This window comes from Leptodactylus fuscus, chromosome 8, assembly GCF_031893055.1.
Source record: "Leptodactylus fuscus isolate aLepFus1 chromosome 8, aLepFus1.hap2, whole genome shotgun sequence".
NCBI lineage: Eukaryota > Metazoa > Chordata > Amphibia > Anura > Leptodactylidae > Leptodactylus > Leptodactylus fuscus.
Window position 1 is genome coordinate 33,703,911 of NC_134272.1, and position 19,722 is coordinate 33,723,632.

The 19,722-nt window shown below is 40.1% G+C and overlaps 1 protein-coding gene across 1 annotated transcript; it reads right to left on the reverse strand.

Annotated features, from left to right (window-relative positions):
- Positions 1-357: 357 nt before the first annotated feature.
- Positions 358-18,999, reverse strand: CMKLR2 (chemerin chemokine-like receptor 2). Its single transcript, XM_075284348.1, has 4 exons — positions 18,808-18,999; positions 8,903-9,095; positions 6,699-6,776; positions 358-2,262 (listed from the first exon to the last, which is right to left on the reverse strand). Exon 4 carries the CDS (start codon positions 2,244-2,246, stop codon positions 1,185-1,187), a length of 1,062 nt encoding a protein of 353 aa, XP_075140449.1. The 5' UTR covers positions 2,247-2,262; positions 6,699-6,776; positions 8,903-9,095; positions 18,808-18,999; the 3' UTR covers positions 358-1,184.
- Between the last annotated feature and the right edge of the window lie 723 nt (positions 19,000-19,722).

The following is a 19,722-nucleotide window of genomic DNA, read 5'->3' on the forward strand; positions in this document are numbered from 1 at the left end:
TTCTTCTTATGTGCAGCGCTGGCGGAGGATGCATCTGATTTATGAGACAGCCTGCACTGTGCACCTGTAATCTTTGCCATCTTTCATAGGTCGCACAGCCTTGAGGAATCATTTACACCAGTTCTCTGGTGTAAATAATAATACATCTCACAGGCCAGACACTTCGTTTACGCCATGTTTCTTGCCAAGCCCCCTTTTGGTAATTTTTGTGTTTTGTTTTGGGTTTTTTTTTGCAAAATCCTGACTTATGAAAACAGGCATAATAAATATGTTCCAAAAGAAGAATGTGCATGGATAGGAATTGAATCTGAAAGAAATTGACATTTTTGTGACATACTTGCAATAAATTTGGATCATTTGCACAATTTTACTGTAGAAGCTATTTTGATAGAAAAAAAACACAGCATAATAGAGAAGTGATATTTAAAGAGGGAACATGTTTAATAATAATAAAAAAAACAATGTTTCCCAACATAAACACGAATCGAGTCCTTATTTTATCAGAAGTCAGTAGTTGCTTGAAGCTTCCCGATTACAGAAATGAGTCCAGTGGAGAAGCCCAGCATAATATGGTCACTAAAGCCTTAGTAATGCCACTATGGTGCTCTTATTTATCAATTTAATATATTTATATGTAGTTAATTTACTATATTACATGGCTTTATATTGCACTTTTATATTGGCACTGCTATCTTTGCATTGATACCACCATATGTTGTTCTATCATACCAATACTAGAAAACTATTTGTATTATTCTCTAGATAATGCGTAGTCATAACTCAGTTATATCGGTAATATTTAGCAGCACAATAGAGCCACCGCTCCTTCATGATCTACTCAAGGTGGCGCCTACATCTTATGCACTCGAAAGTGAACTGACTTCCTGAGAAGATGATGGAAGGAAATAAAAGTCACTTACTGATAGTGATACACTGATCCAGAGCGCAAAACAGACCATGGACTATAAAACTCTCCCAACAGTCTGCTATTACCATGGACATCGCTGTAGGTCGGCCATTCATATGACTGTACAGTCCATTCAAATGAATACCGTGGCATGTTTCATTAGAACATGTTTGCATATAAAATGCAATTTATGTGATTCTTAAGCTATCTGATTGAATAGAATCTATAGATTTATATAATATCTGTATATATAGAATACTATCTTGCATTTTGTATTTTAAGACATTATTTCACAGAGTGTGTAGTTGTTCTCTGTGAGCACCACGTCATCACTTTTAATGCCTGTCTGACTGATATCTCGTATTGTGTTCTTAAATATCTCCGCCACTGAGGCCTCTAAATGTGAGCGGAATGCTTTGCTTATGAGAACATAAAGGATAGGGTTTATACAACTGTTAACAAAGGCCAGGCTAGTAGAAATGGGGATTCCAATCCTAAGCCAGTCACTATATGCGTCACTGTGGTGAATGTGCAATTCCAATAAGCTAAATATGTGGTACGGAGTCCAACAAAGGAAAAAGGCCACCACAATAGCCAGGACCATCCAGAAGAATTTATTGTTTGTCTGTGTGCTTCTTCTCTTCATTTGGATGGAGAGGATGGTATAACATGTAACCATAGTTAGCAAAGGGAAGAGATAACCAATGAAGAACTTGACCAGCGTCAGCGAGGTATGGATCTTCTGGATAATGGAATAATCGGTTTCATGGAAATGGTTGAAGCATATGACAGTAGACCTTTTCATCTCTGTGTCTCTGAAGTACAAGGAAGGGCTTGCAATAAACATAGCTAGCAACCACACAAAGCCACTTACAACTCCAGACATCTTCATTGTCCGAAGTCTCTGGGAAATACTTGGCCAGACCAACGTCATGTATCGGTCCAGGCAAATTACTGTTAGAAAGAATACACTAGCGAACATGTTAAGAATAGCAATGAAACTATTCAGTTTGCAAAGCAGCTTCCCAAACGGCCAATGGAAGTCAGAAGCCACATAAGTGATGTGCAGCGGCAGAAACAATACAAAGATAAAATCAGCAATGGCCAGATTGAGAAACCATATAGTGCTTACGGTTTTCTTCCATTTAAATCCAGTGAACCAGATAACCATGACATTGCCTGGTACGCCCAGAAGAAACGCCAGCGAGTAAATAACAACAGTGACCACATGGAGGGCGTGAGTTTGTTTTTCATTGTGAGAGAGGTCTTCCAAATCGTCATAGTCGTATTCATAGTTGTACAGGTAGTCGACCGCGGAGTCATTCATTGTCAGGTTCATGTTGTAATTTGTGTAGCTGGGGAGAAAACAAAAATTAGAGATCATGAAAACATTAGAAATATTGCGCACATTTACAGTGTGTAAAAGTGAATTGACCATATGGATGGTTATTTTTGTCTTGTATTTTCAGGAAATGGCTTTCATAATTGTAACTTAGATAGGCTTGGCATTAATGCTAGTTCCTAGGGCTCAGCCCTAGTGTGTATGGATGCTACAGGTGAACTGGAACATGTAAAGTCAAACAAGGCAATGGGTTCAGATGGCATCCACCCAGCGTCAGTAAAGCTCTCTGATCTGTGGTTATTGGAGATGGTGGTGTGGATATCACCTGGATTTCAGCAAGGACTTTCACACAGTGCCACCTAAGATAAAATACTGAATATTGAACTTGTTCCCTGAATAGTTCAGTGGATTTTTAGTTGGCTCTATGGGTAGATATCGTATGTGTTCATGGTGTGCAATCTGAAGAGAAATGAGTTACATATGGTGACCTACAAGTGTCTGTCCTGGGTCCTATTGACCACCCAAAAACCAGAAGCTTGTTGGATCCAAAATCACGTGGCTTTACTGATGACAGACCACGCCAAACAAAACTTACTGATTTCTTCGATACAAGTGTTGGATGAAGGCAGCAACATGGATATTGCCACATAAAGAGCAGACGACTCCGTAGACAGTGTTGCAGCCATGCTGTTCTATTGCAGCTCCTATTCAAGTGAATGGAGGTTGAGCTGTAATGGTAAAGCGTGGCCACAGTGTATAGAGCTTTAGATTTCCTTGGTTGATCGGTAGTGGAGCCAGATTCGGCCCAACTGATATTGATGACTTATTCTTAACATAAAAGCCATTAATATCTTCGTTTGGACAGCCCCTTTAAGTATTAAAAATGATGATCAAACTATTATATTGATACAACTGTATATAATTTAATTAAGATATAAGAGGAGGAAATATACTGCAAGCAATACTGATCCATTGTCGTTGTGTGACACACTTTACTATGCTTTGTGGCTACATTATATTAGTCTAACATCTCAGTAGTAAATGTAGGCGGCAGCTTTTGTCATTCTGGTAAAGTTGCAGTATATAATACTATACATTGAATACATATTTAAGAAAAAAATATTTTAGCCTTTGTTTGTTTGTATGGGGTTACACAACATGCAAACTGTGGCTTAATGTACACGTTGGTGGCCAAAAGATTTGAGACTGTCACGAGTTTTTGATTTTGCTGTTTCAGTGTTTTCAGATCGTGTAGTCAGATGTTTCTATGGTATACTGAAGCACATTTATAAGCATTTTAAGTTTCTAAACTTTTATGGATAAATACATCAAGATTCTGCGAAGACTCACTATTTACAGTGTTGACCCTTATTTTTCAATACTTTTGCAATTTCCACTGGTATGCTGCTTATCAACATTTGGGCCAAATCCTGACTGATAGTAACCCATTCATACCATTGTTTTGTTTCCACCCCCCCACCCCCCTTTTTTAGGATTGATCACAAGTTCACAATGGGATTGAGATCTGGGTAGGGTTGAGCGATCGGTATCGGAAAAGATCGGATCCCGATCGGCGATCGAGTAAATTTCAAGATCGCTATTGGGTTTCGATCCCGCCTAAAATAGATCAGGAACGGATTTACAGGACTCATGGTACAGCCTACCTTATCTCCACTAGATGGACTATGTATCAGGCAACTACTGTCAGGATTCTCAATTCAGCTGCTATACCTTTAAGGTTACTGTGTCAACCTGGGAAGATTCTGCAGTTTCAGAAGTTCTGTGGGCTTGTCCAATTAGCAGCTGAAGAGGCATATATAAGACCTCTACCCAGTGCTTAAATTGGAAAAAAAAAATTTAGGGGGAACTCTGGAATAATGGCTCCGCCCCTCTCAAAACTTCGCCCCCCACCGCAACCCCACCATCCGCGGACACATGCATTAATTAATAATACCGTGTGAAAGGGCCACTTGGAGCATATAATATCATGTGTGCACGACTTTTGGAGCATATTAATACGCATATTATATGCTCCAAGTGGCCCTTACACACCCATGAACAACCTGGAGACCCAGGGCCCGGGAAGGATACACAAAAACACTCAGTTAGTCAACTTTCCCTGACTCCCTGCAGATCACATCACAACTAGTAGCACATATGAAAGATGTCTGTAATCTGGAGTTCCTGACAGAATCCTTAGGGCTAGTTCACACGTGGGCAAAGGGGAGGTTTTTGACAGCGGAATTCGCTTCAAAAACCTCTCCTTTAACATGGTGGTCTATGTAGACCACTAGCTTTTTTTTTCCTCCTAGCGTTTTCCGCCTGAAGAAGCGACATGACCTTTCTTCAGGCGGAAAACGCCTGAAGAATTGCATAGAAGTGAATGGGAGGCGAAAACCGCGCGGTAAAAAACCGCGCGGTTTTTTGCACACAAAACCGCGTGGTTTTTTGCAAAAAAACGCGCGGTTTTCGCCTGCAGTTTCTATAGCACATATAGGAAAAAAAAACCCTAGCGAAAACCGCTAGCGAAAACCGCGTCAAAAACCTCGTCAAAAACCGCGTGGAATGCAAAAAACAGCGTCAAAAAAACTCCTCGAGGTTTTTTACCTCGCACAAATAAGCTAGGCGGTTTTCACGTGTGAACTGACCCTTAAAAAGCGAGGTTGAGGGTTTCCAGATGATCTGGGAGCCTTGGGACCGATACTGTATCATGCAAGGCCTTTAACCTCACCTCTCATGCCTCTCCTCCCTCCTCCGATCTTATTCGTCTCTTCATCCTGTGATTGTCCGCAGATTGTCAGCCAGGTTGTATAGTTTCATATACATTTATCTGGTATAATTTTTTTTCTGTGCTGACATTGTATGATCGCATGTTATTTCTATCTTTTTTGTACTTTGTACATATTTTTTTTCTGAAAACCGTTTAATTAAAACTACAGTCAAAAAAATAAAAATGCTGGGGATAAAAAAAAACCCATAAAAAAACAAAACACATTATGTTTTTCCTGCGTTTTTCTTTTCCACAACGTCTTTTAGCTGTGTTTCCCTACGTGGGGCCGAAACAATATTCTGGATACGTCTGCTGGTTACAGATTGTGGACTCATTTCCTAACATATACTCTGAACCTAGGGAACGCAAGATATGAAAAAAAGAATAAAGCTTTACTGAAATGTCCATGAATCATTGAGATTCACAAACTGGACACACTCACAAACTACTTTGTTCCAATTCATAGACCAAACTCATCAATTGAAGTCCTTGGGTCTCTGCAAAACAGTCAGCCACAAATAAGAAATGTCCTAAATCTGGACCTCTGTGAACTCAAAACGCAAATGCCAAATGGTCCACATTTTTCCAGTCATGGACTGAGGCCTATGAAAGTCAATATTCATCTATTTATTATGAGCCATGAATTATTTAATTTAAAAAAGTGACAGATACAAAGTTTTTACATTGTATCAGCAACGTGACGTATATAAATCTCCTCATACATTGTTTTAGTAACAGAACAGCTTACTGCACAATAGACTTGTTGCACCGTGACGGTGTTCCTGTACATATCCATGTATACACGTTACAAATGATTCATGTGGGACACGCTGAGATTTCTTTTCCAGGAAAAAAAGAACTGAAACAGAGAAATCTGACTCATTTCCTAATGGAATCTAAACAGAGCAGATTTCACAATATTATATCACTTCCAGATTGTTGTCAGTTACAGGAATCCTCGGATGCCCGGTAGGTATGGATATTATCAGTACCTGCACAAAATAAGAATTCTTCAATACTGGTTTATATTTATTATAGGACAATACGAAGTTTGGATACATTTTAGTGAATGAAGTTGAAAAGAACTTCTCTCTAATAAATATACAAGTAAATATAAGCCTTGGGTTGTCGCTTCCTTCATGGCTGTTTCTAGATTTATTGGAGGATGATTATTTTGGCTTCTCATAGGGGACGTCACCCAGCTTTCTCGAATGGCTTCTATGTATTATGCAGAGAATATATTGCCATACTTATAGGAAGTATTCCCATCACGGAAACCATAAGTGTATCTACAGAATATGTCATACGTGTCTAATAGATGTGAGTCCCACCTTTAGGACCAGCACCTTAGAGAATGTGGTTCATCCAACCCCGGTTTTGCTGTTCATTCAGAGCTTTATTATTTTAATACAAAGGGAGTTCCAAAAAAGTAAGCATGCTTGGCTACTATCACAACCATCAAAGAGCCACCTCTATTTACAGAGCACATAAGATGTGTGTTAAAGGACTCCCATCCTTGAGATAAGTGCCACAAATGTCTAAAATGCAAACACCCCTATAAAAAGTTTAGGAAACCTGTGGCAGAGGTCATGTCTATCATTTTGGTATTCACACAACTTTTCAGGAACACATATAACAAAATATCGGTCATTTATATTGTGAATGAGGCAAGAACTTACCAGAAGAGAGTTGTCCGTGGGCACTTGAGCAGGGTGTAGTCAGTGAGAAAATATAAAGCTCTGGATCCTCCCTTCAATCTAATTACACAGAAAACATATTCAGTGCAACACCCAAACACTGCTGGACTGGAAAATCTGACTTTTATAAGAGGAGCGATAGTCTAATGTTTGCAGCTGATCTCAAGTTTTACTTGGATGCGCAATGTGCAAATTCATGTATTTTTAAGGTTAATTGTGTTTATCTTTAGAAACCTAGAATTTGTTTCCTACTTGCATATACAAATACATGAAAACCAAATATTACTGATATATGGAATAATTCTAGGAGTGAATTAGGCCAAGCAAACATTGCCAAGAAAAACTCTCTCCCCCTCTATTAGTAGTCCTGCGCTCGAATTCTGGAACAGTGAATCCTTTTTACAGGCGTACAGAGTTCTTATTTTAGCTGTAGCTGCTAAATTGAGGAGTAAGAAATGAAGATCTCTCATAGAAATCCATCACAGCATGGAAGGGGAACATTATCATTAAGGCCAGGCATACAAAGTGAGGGATAAATAGAAATGCCCAAAGTCAGTGTCACATAGTAGTATTCTCATTCATTTTGATGGGAGATAGGTGTGATATGCTGCAAGGTCAGAGTGTGATGTCCGGAGCAGACATCCCAAAAGCAGCTGCTTTCTGCTGCAGCTCTAATGGGCAGTTTACCTTTCTACTAACCCAGGTTTCAACCTTTGCAAAGTAAATATCTGCGACCAAACATGCAGCAATAATTGACACGCTGCACATTCGCAAAATGAGCACAGGACCCTTTGCTATATGAGATTTTTCTGCAGTGTGTGGATGGGATTTACTTAAATCCCATCCGCTACATTTCAGGCTGCAGTCAGAACCTCTCCTATATAAAATTGGTGTTTTATAAATATATTTTTTTTTTAAATCTTATTCTTTATGCTCTAGATCCGTGATGGTGAACGTATGGCACGCGTGCCAGAGGTGACACACAGAGTCCTCTCTTTGGTCACCCATCTGTGGAACAGATTATACCATGGTGGGGCAGATTGTACTGTGTGGGGACCACTGTGGGGTAGATTGTACTGTGTGGAGGCCCCTTCATTATTTAGATCACACATTTCTGTTTTATAGCAGACGTGATATTAGTACAGACTATGATAAAATTGCACAGTCTCTATAAATCAGATCCTTTGCGATGTAAATAGTGAACATTAATTGATCAAAATTATGCTAAATGCAAATTATTAGCTTTCAGTACAAACTTGATTTGTATCATTGAAAACTCAGTAAAGCCCCAATCACACAGCTATATTTTCTGGGTCACAACTGTCCATAATTGTGGATACACACAGTATTAAAGGGATTCTACCATTAAAACCCTTTTTTTTGTAGATAAGACGTTAGATAGACTTTAGAAAGGCTATTCATCTCTTACCTTTAGATGTGATCTCCGCCGCGCCGTTCCTTAGAAATACCGGTTTTTACCGGTATGCAAATTAGTTCTCTCGCAGTGATGGGGCGGACCCCAGAGCTGGAAATGCGATGCAGGCTCCAGCGACGCCTCTATCTTCTGCTGGATCCTTCTTTCGGCGTCACCTCCGACGCCTGCGCAGTTGGTTCTGCCAGTAAGACACTAGTAGAGCCAACTGCGCATGCCCGCGGCCATAGTTCCGACGCTGCAATTGCGCGCATGCGCAGTCAGCTCTACTAGTGTCTCACTGGCAGAGCCAACTGCGCAGGCGTCGGAGGTGACGCCGAAGAAAGACGACGAAAGAAGGGGAGGATCCAGCAGAAGATAGAGGCGTCACTGGAGCCTGTTTTCGAACAGCAGTGGAGACGCCCCCATCGCATTTCCAGTGCTGGGGCCCGCCCCCATAACTGCGAGAGAACTAATTTGCATACCGGTAAAAAACGGTATTTCTAAGGAACAGCGGGGAAGATCACAATTAAAGGTAAGAGACGAATAGCCTTTCTAAAGGCTATTCCGACATCTTATCTACAAAAAAAGGGTTTTAATGGTATAATCCCTTTAAGGATAAATCGCCATGTTGACACTTTGTTATAGATTAGTAGGTTTTGGGTTGCAGTTTGGGCACTCAGTTTTTAAAAGGTTCTCCATCACTGCTCTAGATCATGAGACTCCAAAACCTAAAGTGCTTATTAAGTAATAGAATGGATAGAATGGCACTAACCTGGTACAGTTGTTGAATAAATAGGCACAACTTTGTGAAAAGCTTTTGGTCAATGGCAGCTCTCACTGGAAATGAACAGTAACCGGCTCTAATTGTGGATGTGTGACTTTATTTAGCTACGATCTTGCAACTCCAAGATATTCAGGCTTTTGTCTTCTTCGAGAAGTTTGCAGCACCATCACTGTCTCTACATCTGAAAAGGAAATACTTGCGTTAAGGGAATATTACATTATTAACATGACCAGATGGTTCATTACACTAACACAATGTCCTGCTATTTCCATTAACTCACCAAGGCAGACAGGGACAAGTCTAAATCAAAGACAATGAAGTAATACTTTGGCTGGGAGAATGAACTATTTTTTTTTTCTCTTCCTGCAGATTCCCTAGTAATAAGATATATTATATAGCTGATGTAGAAAGCATGTATTGCATGCATTTTGTAATACTTCAATAAGTTTTTTACCTTTTGTCTAGCTCCATTAAACAAAGATACAGCTTTAATGGCCTCAGTGGCAGACAACATGGTTAGTAAATAGAATGGACAGACAGTAGTTCCCAGAAATCAGAAAAGTTGTGGAAAAGCTGTTTTTCTGTTGAAGATTTTGCTGCATTTTTTTGAGCCTAAGCCAGGTGTGGACTGAGCAAAAGCAACAAGTATAAGAACTTTCTTTGTATTTCATATTCCTTCTGTAGCCACTCCTGGGTTTGGCTAAAAAAAACAAACAAAAAAAAAACCCACAGCAAAATATGCAGCAAAAAAAAAGCAACTTTTCCACAATGTGGTGCTTTAGACTGAGGCCCCACATTGCGGCAGCTTCTTTTGTTGCATATTTTGCTGCAGTTTTTTGAGCCAAACCTAAGAGTGGCTACAAAAGGAATGGAAAGTATACTGTATAGGAAACTCTTATCCCTCTACCTTCTGCTCAATACACTTCTGACTTAGACTCAAAAAAATGTAAGAAAATCTGCAACAAAAAAAGCTGTGTTTCTGCAACGTGGGCCTTCATCCTTTGTTTGGAAAAAACACAACCTGATAACTATCTATACATAAAATAAATAGTCACAAAATCTTCAACAAATAAGCTAATATACAAAACCTAAGAAAAATTTCATATCAGAGAAAATGTCTCTCTCTACTCATCTGGCTTTTTTCCTGCTCTCCCCCCTCTGCTAAAATAAATTCCACTCTGAACTCTCTGCTGACTTTTGTTCTGCTAGAGCAACAAGGACAGAACTGGAAGCTATATCAGTTGACTAGTATAGTGCAAAGATGTCAGCTCACATTCCAGCAGACTCCTAGACTCTGTCCACTCTATAGCAGTAGTGGTGGAGTACTCCAGCTTTGCTCCTATTAACTGAACAGGATCTGAGCGGTTTCTGCTCCCCATCTGCTAATATAGTTTATGGTGCCCAATGGCTTCCAGAGGTAGCCAGAGCAGTGGATCTGTGTGGGGTCTGGGTGACGGACCCTCACTGATTATATACTGATGATAGCTAACTTATGATGAAAACCCCTTTAAAGGCTGAGGCCCCATGTTGCGGAGACGCAGCTTTTTTTGTTGCAGATTTTGTTGTGGTTTTATGAGCCAAAGCCAGGAGTGGATTGAGAAGAAGGTGGAAGTATAAGAACGTCTTATACAGTCCCATTGGTTTTGTAAAAAAAACTGCAACAAAATAAACTGCATTTCCGCAACATGGGGCCTTAGCGTTTTACTGCTACATAAAGTGCACATGTACTCGTATGTACATCAAGCGGTTTTATAGTTCAAGTATGCAATCATAGACCTCTGTGAACATACATAGCATCCATAGCCAAGGTATTCATTCCTCTGTGTATGTGAAATACAGTAATATTTATGTGATCATTATTTTTCTCTGTATCCCTTTTATCATATTTTTTCTGACAGTGATAAATCAATTTGTTACTTTATTCCAAAATATTCAGCATGTGTTAGCACAAACACCAATGCAGGATTCCCAGGAAAGGCTGCGCTGCAAACTAGAATGAACAAGAATGTCCCCATTCACTAATCCTTCATTATTGAAAAGCTGAAGAATTCAGCTGGTAAATGAAGCAGAGCATTTACGCCATGATGGAAGGATTCCAGACTGTTTTAGCATACTACATACCAGAGTTAGAAAAACCGTATCACAGGAAGGAAAAAGGAGGGATGTGTGAGGGTGCAAGTCACAGAAACCTATTGAAATACCCTAATTAATAATACAAGCAAGACCTGCTTCATGCTCAGATAAGGTCTTCCTGTGATCTTGTGTTAATCACACTTTCCTTATTGGTCTGGCTATACTTTATTAGTATTGTACAATTACATTATAAATCATGAATAAATACTTGCACGAAAGGAGACATCCTGTTTTCGTCACATTACAATAAAGGGCAGTGTACGTGACTATTGGAGTATGACCTGTTAGTCATTTATAAAGGGAGTCTGTCAGGTCCAAAATGCTTCCCACCACCAAAGGTGCCATGTAGGGGCCTTTATTAGGAACAGAAATATTCCTGCATGGTCACAAACCAATGGAGCAATACAGAGATAAGCATCTTTTTTATAGATATGAAAATCAGCCTGCAAGTGCACAGAGGGCGGAACCAATTTGCCAGATTTGTCTACAGACAGCTGTGATGCAGGCAGAGCCTGAAATGATCAAATGGGCAGTGCTGGGCAGAAATACCAGAGGACAAATGGAGGACTTGTCGCGGTCTGTACAGGACAGTGCAGTGAACTCCACTTTTCAATACACAGGTCCATACAATATATATTTCTCTAGCCTTCACCTTTCTCGAGCAATAAATCAATGCTGTTATCTTTGAAGTCACTCACATACGTTACCAGTTCCTAATCACCCTCAGCGGTCAAGTGCGGCAAAGGCCTTCCACTGGCACAGGCACCAGCGCATGTAGGACTGGACAGCGGTGGCAGACAATGGAGCGTCAGGGGCACAAGTGAAAATCTTTCCCTTTCCCCAGCCTCCTCCAGGGTTTCCAAAATTGTGGACAACCCCCTTTAACCACTTCAGTACTGGGCCAATTTGTCGTTCAGGAACAGACACATTTTTGTGTTTTTTTGTATGTGTGGTTTTGAGGGCTGTAACATTTTTCTAATTTGCGTTATTCAACTAATTTCTGTGTTTTTTTTCGGTGACACATAGGGCTTTATTGTTATGCTGTATTTATTTTTACATAACCAACTCTAAGGCTCGTTCACATCTGCGCCCGGGCCTCCGTTCTGCAGGTTTCCGTTTCCTGAACAAAACAGGGCAGGAGACAGAAACCTGCAGGCATCTTTCAAACCCATTCATTTGAATGGGTTTGAAAAGTGTCCGTCCGTGAGCAACGGTGAGCTCTCTGGGAGCTCTTTCTCCTGGCGCTCTCGCTGAAGTTATAGCCGGCTCCCCATTTCAGCAGCTGCATGAAATTAACTGTGCTTGTTGCTCAGGAATGGTGGGGCATAGAGAAAAAAATTCTGACTGTGCTGGAATCAGTGGAGCAGCGCCTACTCGAATATGCTAAGAACGTGACTTGGTGGAGGTGGTGAATGGTCCTCTTTAATATATCACACAGAGCAAGCAAATCAAAGTATTGTAATATCTAGAGCCATGATGGCAAACCTATGGCATGCATGGGAAAAGTGGCACTCAGAACCTTCTCTGTGGGCACCCATCTTTAGAACAAATTATACTGTGCGAGGGCCACTTTGCAGCAGATTGTATTGTGTGGCGCCCAGAGTGGAGAAAATTGTACTGTGTATGGGCCACTGTGCAACAGATTATACTGTGCAAGGGCCACTTTGCAGCAGATTGTACTGTGTGGGGCCCACGGGAGAGCAAATTGTGCTGTGTATGGGCCACTGTGCAGCAGATTATACTGTGCAAGGGCCACTTTGCAGCAGATTGTACTGTGTGGGGCCCACGGTGGAGCAAATTGTGCTGTGTATGGGCCACGGTGGAGCAGATTGCACTGTGGGGGCCCTTCACTATTTTTATCACACAGTATCTGATTTATAGCAGGTAAGTGATATTATTACAGACTATCTGTAATTGTCCACAATTATGTATCCGCACAGTATTACGGTTAAATTGTCGTGCTGGCACTTTGTGATAAATTAGTGGGTTTTGGGTTGCAGTTGGGGCACTCAGTCTCTAAAAGGTTGGCTATCACTGACCTAGAGCATAGATTATGTCACTATACTATGTCTGTAACAGAGCAAATCTTCCAAGACTCACTTCCTCTTTCACGCTCTAAAATCTTTTTCTCCTCAATCGCCAACCTGATGAATCAAGTCTGATATTTCTAAATAGTAACAATGAGCTAGTCATAGCTGACCTTCTGTTTTTATTGACAGACACAGCACTTTATATTTAGAAAGGTAAACTTCCGTTTCTCCTTCTGATTATACAGTAAAGTACACATTTATAGAGAGACTATACAGTCCTATGAAAAAGTTTGGGCACCCCTATTAATCTTAATCATTTTTAGTTCTAAATATTTTGGTATTTGCAACAGCCATTTCAGTTTGATATATCTAATAACTGATGGACACAGTAATATTTCAGGATTGAAATGAGGTTTATTGTACTAACAGAAAATGCGCAATATGCATTAAACCAAAATTTGACCGGTGCAAAAGTATGGGCACCTCAACAGAAAAGTGACATTAATATTTAGTACATCCTCCTTTTGCAAAGATAACAGCCTCTAGTCGCTTCCTGTAGCTTTTAATCAGTTCCTGGATCCTGGATAAAGGAATTTTGGACAAACAATTCAAGTTCAGTTAAGTTAGATGGTCGCCGAGCATGGACAGCCCGCTTCAAATCATCCCACAGATGTTCAATGATAATCAGGTCTGGGGACTGGGATGGCCATTCCAGAACATTGTAATTGTTCCTCTGCATGAATGCCTGAGGATTTGGAGCAGTGTTTTGGATCATTGTCTTGCTGAAATATCCATCCCCGGCGTAACTTCAACTTCGTCACTGATTCTTGAACATTATTCTCAAGAATCTGCTGATACTGAGTGGAATCCATGCGACCCTCAACTTTAACAAGATTCCCGATGCCGGCATTGGCCACACAGCCCCAAAGCATGATGGAACCTCCACCAAATTTTACAGTGGGTAGCATGTGTTTTTCTTGGAATGCTGTTTCTTTTTGGACGCCATGCATAACGCCTTTTTTTTATAACCAAACAACTCAATTTTTGTTTCCAAAATGAAGCTGCCTTGTCCAAATGTGCTTTTTCATACCTCAGGCAACTCTATTTGTGGCGTACGTGCAGAAACGGCTTCTTTCTCATCACTCTCCCATACAGCTTCTATTTGTGCAAAGTGCGCTGTATAGTTGACCGATGCACAGTGACACCATCTGCAGCAAGATGATGCTGCAGCTCTTTGTAGGTGGTCTGTGGATTGTCCTTCACTGTTCTCACCATTCTTCTTCTCTGCCTTTCTGATATTTTTCTTGGCCTGCCACTTCTGGGCTTAACAAGAACTGTCCCTGTGGTCTTCCATTTCCTTACTATGTTCCTCACAGTGGAAACTGACAGGTTAAATCTCTGAGACAACTTTTTGTATCCTTCCCCTGAACAACTATGTTGAACAATCTTTGTTTTCAGATCATTTGAGAGTTGTTTTGAGTAGCCCATGATGCCACTCTTCAGAGGAGATTCAAATAGGAGATCAACTTGCAATTGGCCACCTTAAATACCTTTTCTTATGATTGGATACACCTGGCTATGAAGTTCAAAGCTCACTGAGGTTACAAAACCAATTTTGTGCTTCAGTAAGTCAGTAAAAAGTAGTTAGGGGAATTCAAATCAATAAAATGATAAGGGTGCCCATACTTTATGCACCGGTCAAATTTTGGTTTAATGCATATTGCACATTTTCTGTTAGTACAATAAACCTCATTTCAATCCTGAAATATTACTGTGTCCATCAGTTATTAGATATATCAAACTGAAATGGCTGTTGCAAACACCAAAATATTTAGAACAAAAAATGATTAAGATTAATAGGGGTGCCCAAACTTTTTCATAGGACTGTATAACCACACTGTAATGGAGCCCATTGTTACAACAATTATTATGATAAAGTGGGCATTAAAGTGCTTTGGCTAAATAAATCCCATGACTTGCTTACAAACACTTCCCTAACAGATGTCCTATTGGGCATAAAGGCAGACTTTGTTTAGAAGGGGAAGAGTCCTCTACACGGAAATGACCATTATTCTACAATGTAGCGCTACATTGATCAGCCGCAACATTAAAACGAGGGAGTGTGATGCTCTCTGCAATGTTCTGGCATGAGAATGTGGATGTTACTTTGACATATACACAGTGGCGTAACTACCGCCATGGCAGCAGAGGCAGCTGCCACAGGGCCTGGGACATTAGGGGCCCGGTGACAGCCGCTACCGCTGCTATCACTATACTCGGAGGGGGGTCTTTTTGGACCCCCGAGTATAATGATTGGTGGACCAGGAAAGGTAAGAAACATAAAAAACACTGTTAGATACCTCTCCACGATCCGTGCAGACTTCGGCCTAGTCGTCTGACGTCTCATGACCCCAGCCTGCGTCCCAGGTCATGTGACATCTGACGTAATTGAAGATGGACTACTTTGGAGGCCGACTGCGTAGGAGACGGGAGATTTTTTTATGTTTTTCTCCCCCTGGGTCTCTGATTATTATACTCTGGGGTCTTAAAAGACCCCAGAGTATAATTATTGTTTAGGGGTGTCCACAGTGGGACATAATACTATGTACTGGGGCCAGTATGGGGGATAATACTGTGTGCAGGGGCAACTATGGGGTATAATACTGTGTGGAGGGGCCACTATGGGGGATAATACTGTGTGCAGGGGCCTCTGTGGGGGATAATACTGTGTGCAGGGGCCACTATGGGGGATAATACTGTGTGAAGGGGATACTATGGGGCATAATAGAGCGCGCAGGAATGCGTAGGAGGGGGTCGGTCGAGGTATTCGGCATCGGTCGGGGGGGGTATGTCAAACGTTCGCCACGGGACCCCGCCATTCCTAGTTATACAATGCAAAGCACTCAGGAAGAGGGTGAGGAACATGACAAAGATTTCAACAGGTTGACTCTCAATCCTATGGAGTATGTGCAGAATGTACTGGAAGAACAAGTCTGATCCATGAAGAACAAAACCATATCACAAGTTACAGAAATTCTACTAATCTGCTACTAATCTTATGGTGCCAGATAAGACAAGACAACAAGTTCTTAAGAGTCCATAATTTGATCACAGATGTATTAGCTACACGAAGACAACCTGCACAATATGTAGGTTGATTACATAGGATTATGTATGCTCAAGGGTAAGAACACTGCGTCTGAAGTCCCCCACCCACAGTTGTCAATGAATATACGCAGTGGTGGGCAAAAGTGTAGGGTGGACCTGTGTCATAATACATATCTCCAAAATCCTTGTTGGTTCTGATTTATTGAAGTTCCCATGAACCTTTACTAGGTAAACCAGATTATTATGTTTTTTCTTTTTATTCTCACTTGGAGGGGGCCCTTATTTACCCATATATATATTTTATCTATAGTATGATTCAAATTTGAGTTTTAGACTTATTTTTGACCTGCCCTTATACAATGATTAGCAACACAGACAGGATCACAGATTTGTATTAACGATCACACTATTGTTTTTGACATATAGTAGATGCTACACTGGACACATTATGTGAACTCACACAAAGCGTTTTTATGGCTGCACTTTTTTTTCCCGTTGCACTTTTTCTTGTGTGATTTCTCTATATTTTTAACGGAATTAATTAAAAGGTTGAATTTTATAAGAGTGTTGCAAGCCGTCATCTCTCTTCACTTTGCTTAAAGCCTATCTGTACCTCTCCCCTCTGTACCAAACTGCATTAAAATTCACCTTAGAAGCCCTACTGTAGGTCTTGACATTTTCTGGAGTTAATTATAGTAAATATACTGAGTGGCCTAGTCCCTGTCTGCACTATATTCTTATAAAGTGGTGACCATGGTTAAGGCCCTCTTAAAGATGTAAGTTTGTTTTACAGTAGGTCAGGGGCACTATCACCTTAACAGTAGCTTTCTACTGTCTATTAGACTAAGTAAATGCTCAAGCGAATGAACTTCATGGTTAACAACTAATAGTGGGTTTTAAGAAAGACATAAAGAGAATATTCTATGTTGAGATACTGCAAAAAGGGGTTTTATTCATATACAAATGAAGGGAAAAGTGGTTTGTCGGGGAATATATAACTGAGACCAAAGCCCAGAGAAGCTAAAGCACACCCAAAATCACTTTCTGCTCATTTGAATATGAATATAACATCTCTACAAAATGCTATGACTATATATGTGATGAATTTACAGCTGACAGACTCCCTTAATAAAATATATTACAAACTTGCATCTTTATTATATATATTTATGAAAAAAATTTTTATAATGACTTTAATTTTGAAAAATACAATTCTCTAGAATAAGATTACAAGGGGTTCAGCATAAACCTGTAGATACAACCCTAGTGTTGTTCACCACCATTCCTCTTTCACTAGACTTCACAGATGGCACTATAATCCCAGATTAGACTGGAAGAAGATGAAGCCTGAATCGTGCCTGCAAAAGACATGTTCCTACTGGTGAGAGCAATAGTCATAGCCTAAGGATCACTTGTTTGGCCCATTTTTTTTCTGCCAGGCAAGAGTGGAATTTGACACGTACCCATGGCTTTATCTATGCAAGTCATTGTTCTCTCATCTTTTCCAGGTACAAGAACCAAATTATCATGCTAAATACACAATGAGTCTCTGTATAACTTAGATTAGAAGCGTTTTAACAGTCGAAGGACTAAAAAGGCAATGGAGGAGGGAGCAAGTCTGCAGATTTATAGCAAATACTGTTGACATGTCAACACGTTGTGAGTATATTGGTGCTCATCCTATAACAACGTCTTCAACAAGCAGTATTTATGTGATTTATATCTCTTTGGTTCATTCACTTCATTTTGTTAATAGATAAATGTAAACTATTAACCCTTCTATTTCCACAAAAGTCTGATCAGATGTGATTTTTTTTAAAGCAACATTTGGTGCAAACGGTATTGACATGGCGCAAATATTGTGATGCTACTTCTTGCAAATACTATGCATAAAGTTTTTACCTACATGAAAGTGCTAGAATACAACTTTAGATAACAAAGCTTACATAAGTGTTATATTATACTGTATATGACGCATTCCTCGCATTGTGACATTGTCCATAAAATATACTTTTGATGCGTAACTAAAAGAAAGATGTACTTAGACAGGAGCGCTGTGAAATAGCGCATTGTGTGACATATCTACATAAAATATACCACGACATTCACTTTCACATGAGAACACTAGTGATTTTTTTTTCTGTTACATCAGTTTGACTATAATCAATATTTCATTATTGTAATAATTCATCAATATGGTTTCTGGGTTGAAATACATATTTTTCATAGAATTACTTGTACGCTGGTGTAAAATCATTGATATGTCTCCAATAGGTTATACACATATTAGAATAAAGTCAGAAGGCTATTATTTTCATGATACAAAAAATACAATTTATAAACTTTCCTACATCGTCTTCAACAATATCTATATAATTTTCAAAAAATCATGCAAGTCTTTTCACTGTATTTTCTTACAAAGATATCCATTCCCTACAAATTGATATAAAACTTGGTCAATGTGTACTGTTCTCTAACTTACCTGGCTCTCTGACAAATTCTTGGCTATACATCACTCGCATTAAAGACTATGGAAAGTTGTGAAGGAGAAAGATAATATCTCTCCACTCTGATACCAGTACGGATACGTTGTGCACATCTTCTAGAATTTGGAGGACTTACCTCAGTTGTTGTTGCTGCTGCTGCTGTCACACATGAAATGAATTCATCTGCAGCTGTTGGGCAGAGACAAGTACTGTGGATTCATTCTCTTCTGAGGGGCCAGCACGTCCTGCCCTATGGGAGGGACAGTATAGTGCTCTCATATGCTGAGGATGTGACTGCTTACATCTGGGAAACAATGAGGGACATACAGATGAGCTGAATGACTGGCAAGGCCAGACAGGGGCGGACAAGGGGATTACGCAGATCTTTTGAAGAAGAATTATTGAGGTCCACCACTCCCCACAGTGGAGAACATTCATGGATCACAGAGTTGAGGAATGAGGCTGGATTCACACATACATACACAGTTCTGATGCAGTTCTCCCCAAAAATATAGGAGATGTATCAGTCTTTTCTTTACATAGATACATACATACATAGATACATTTTTGAGGTTTCAGTTGTGTAGTCTGCAGAATAATCACAATTATTCTACAAATTCTACAAAAATTCCATGAAAAGATAGGAATCATATAGCCCTGCTAACCTGGACATGTTATAGTTAAAGAGGACCTTTCACCAGATCTAGAAAGCCCACTGACATCCATTATCTGGTAGGCGCTGTCACCATAAGCATTTGGGGTTTGTCTAAAGCTATTCATCCAGTCCAAAAATATAAGCCCTTTTAGGGTAGATAAAAATTAGGTTATACTAGCCAAGTGGGTGGTGACACTGAATAATATACAACACAGAGACCCCGCCTCCAGAGACACCACATTGTTCATCCTCCTGGAGTAGCCAAGTGGGCGGCTTCATACCAACTTTGCTGGACCTTACTGGGCCACGGTATTAATAACAGGAGAGGACAGTATCTCCAGCCACAGTTACAAGGTCTCCATCTTCTGTTCTCCCAGTCTTACCAATTGCTTCACC

Coding starts and splice junctions, on each gene's coding strand:
- CMKLR2 (XM_075284348.1), bottom strand. CDS start 2,246: ATGAACCTGACAATGAATGACTCCGCGGTCGACTACCTGTACAACTAT.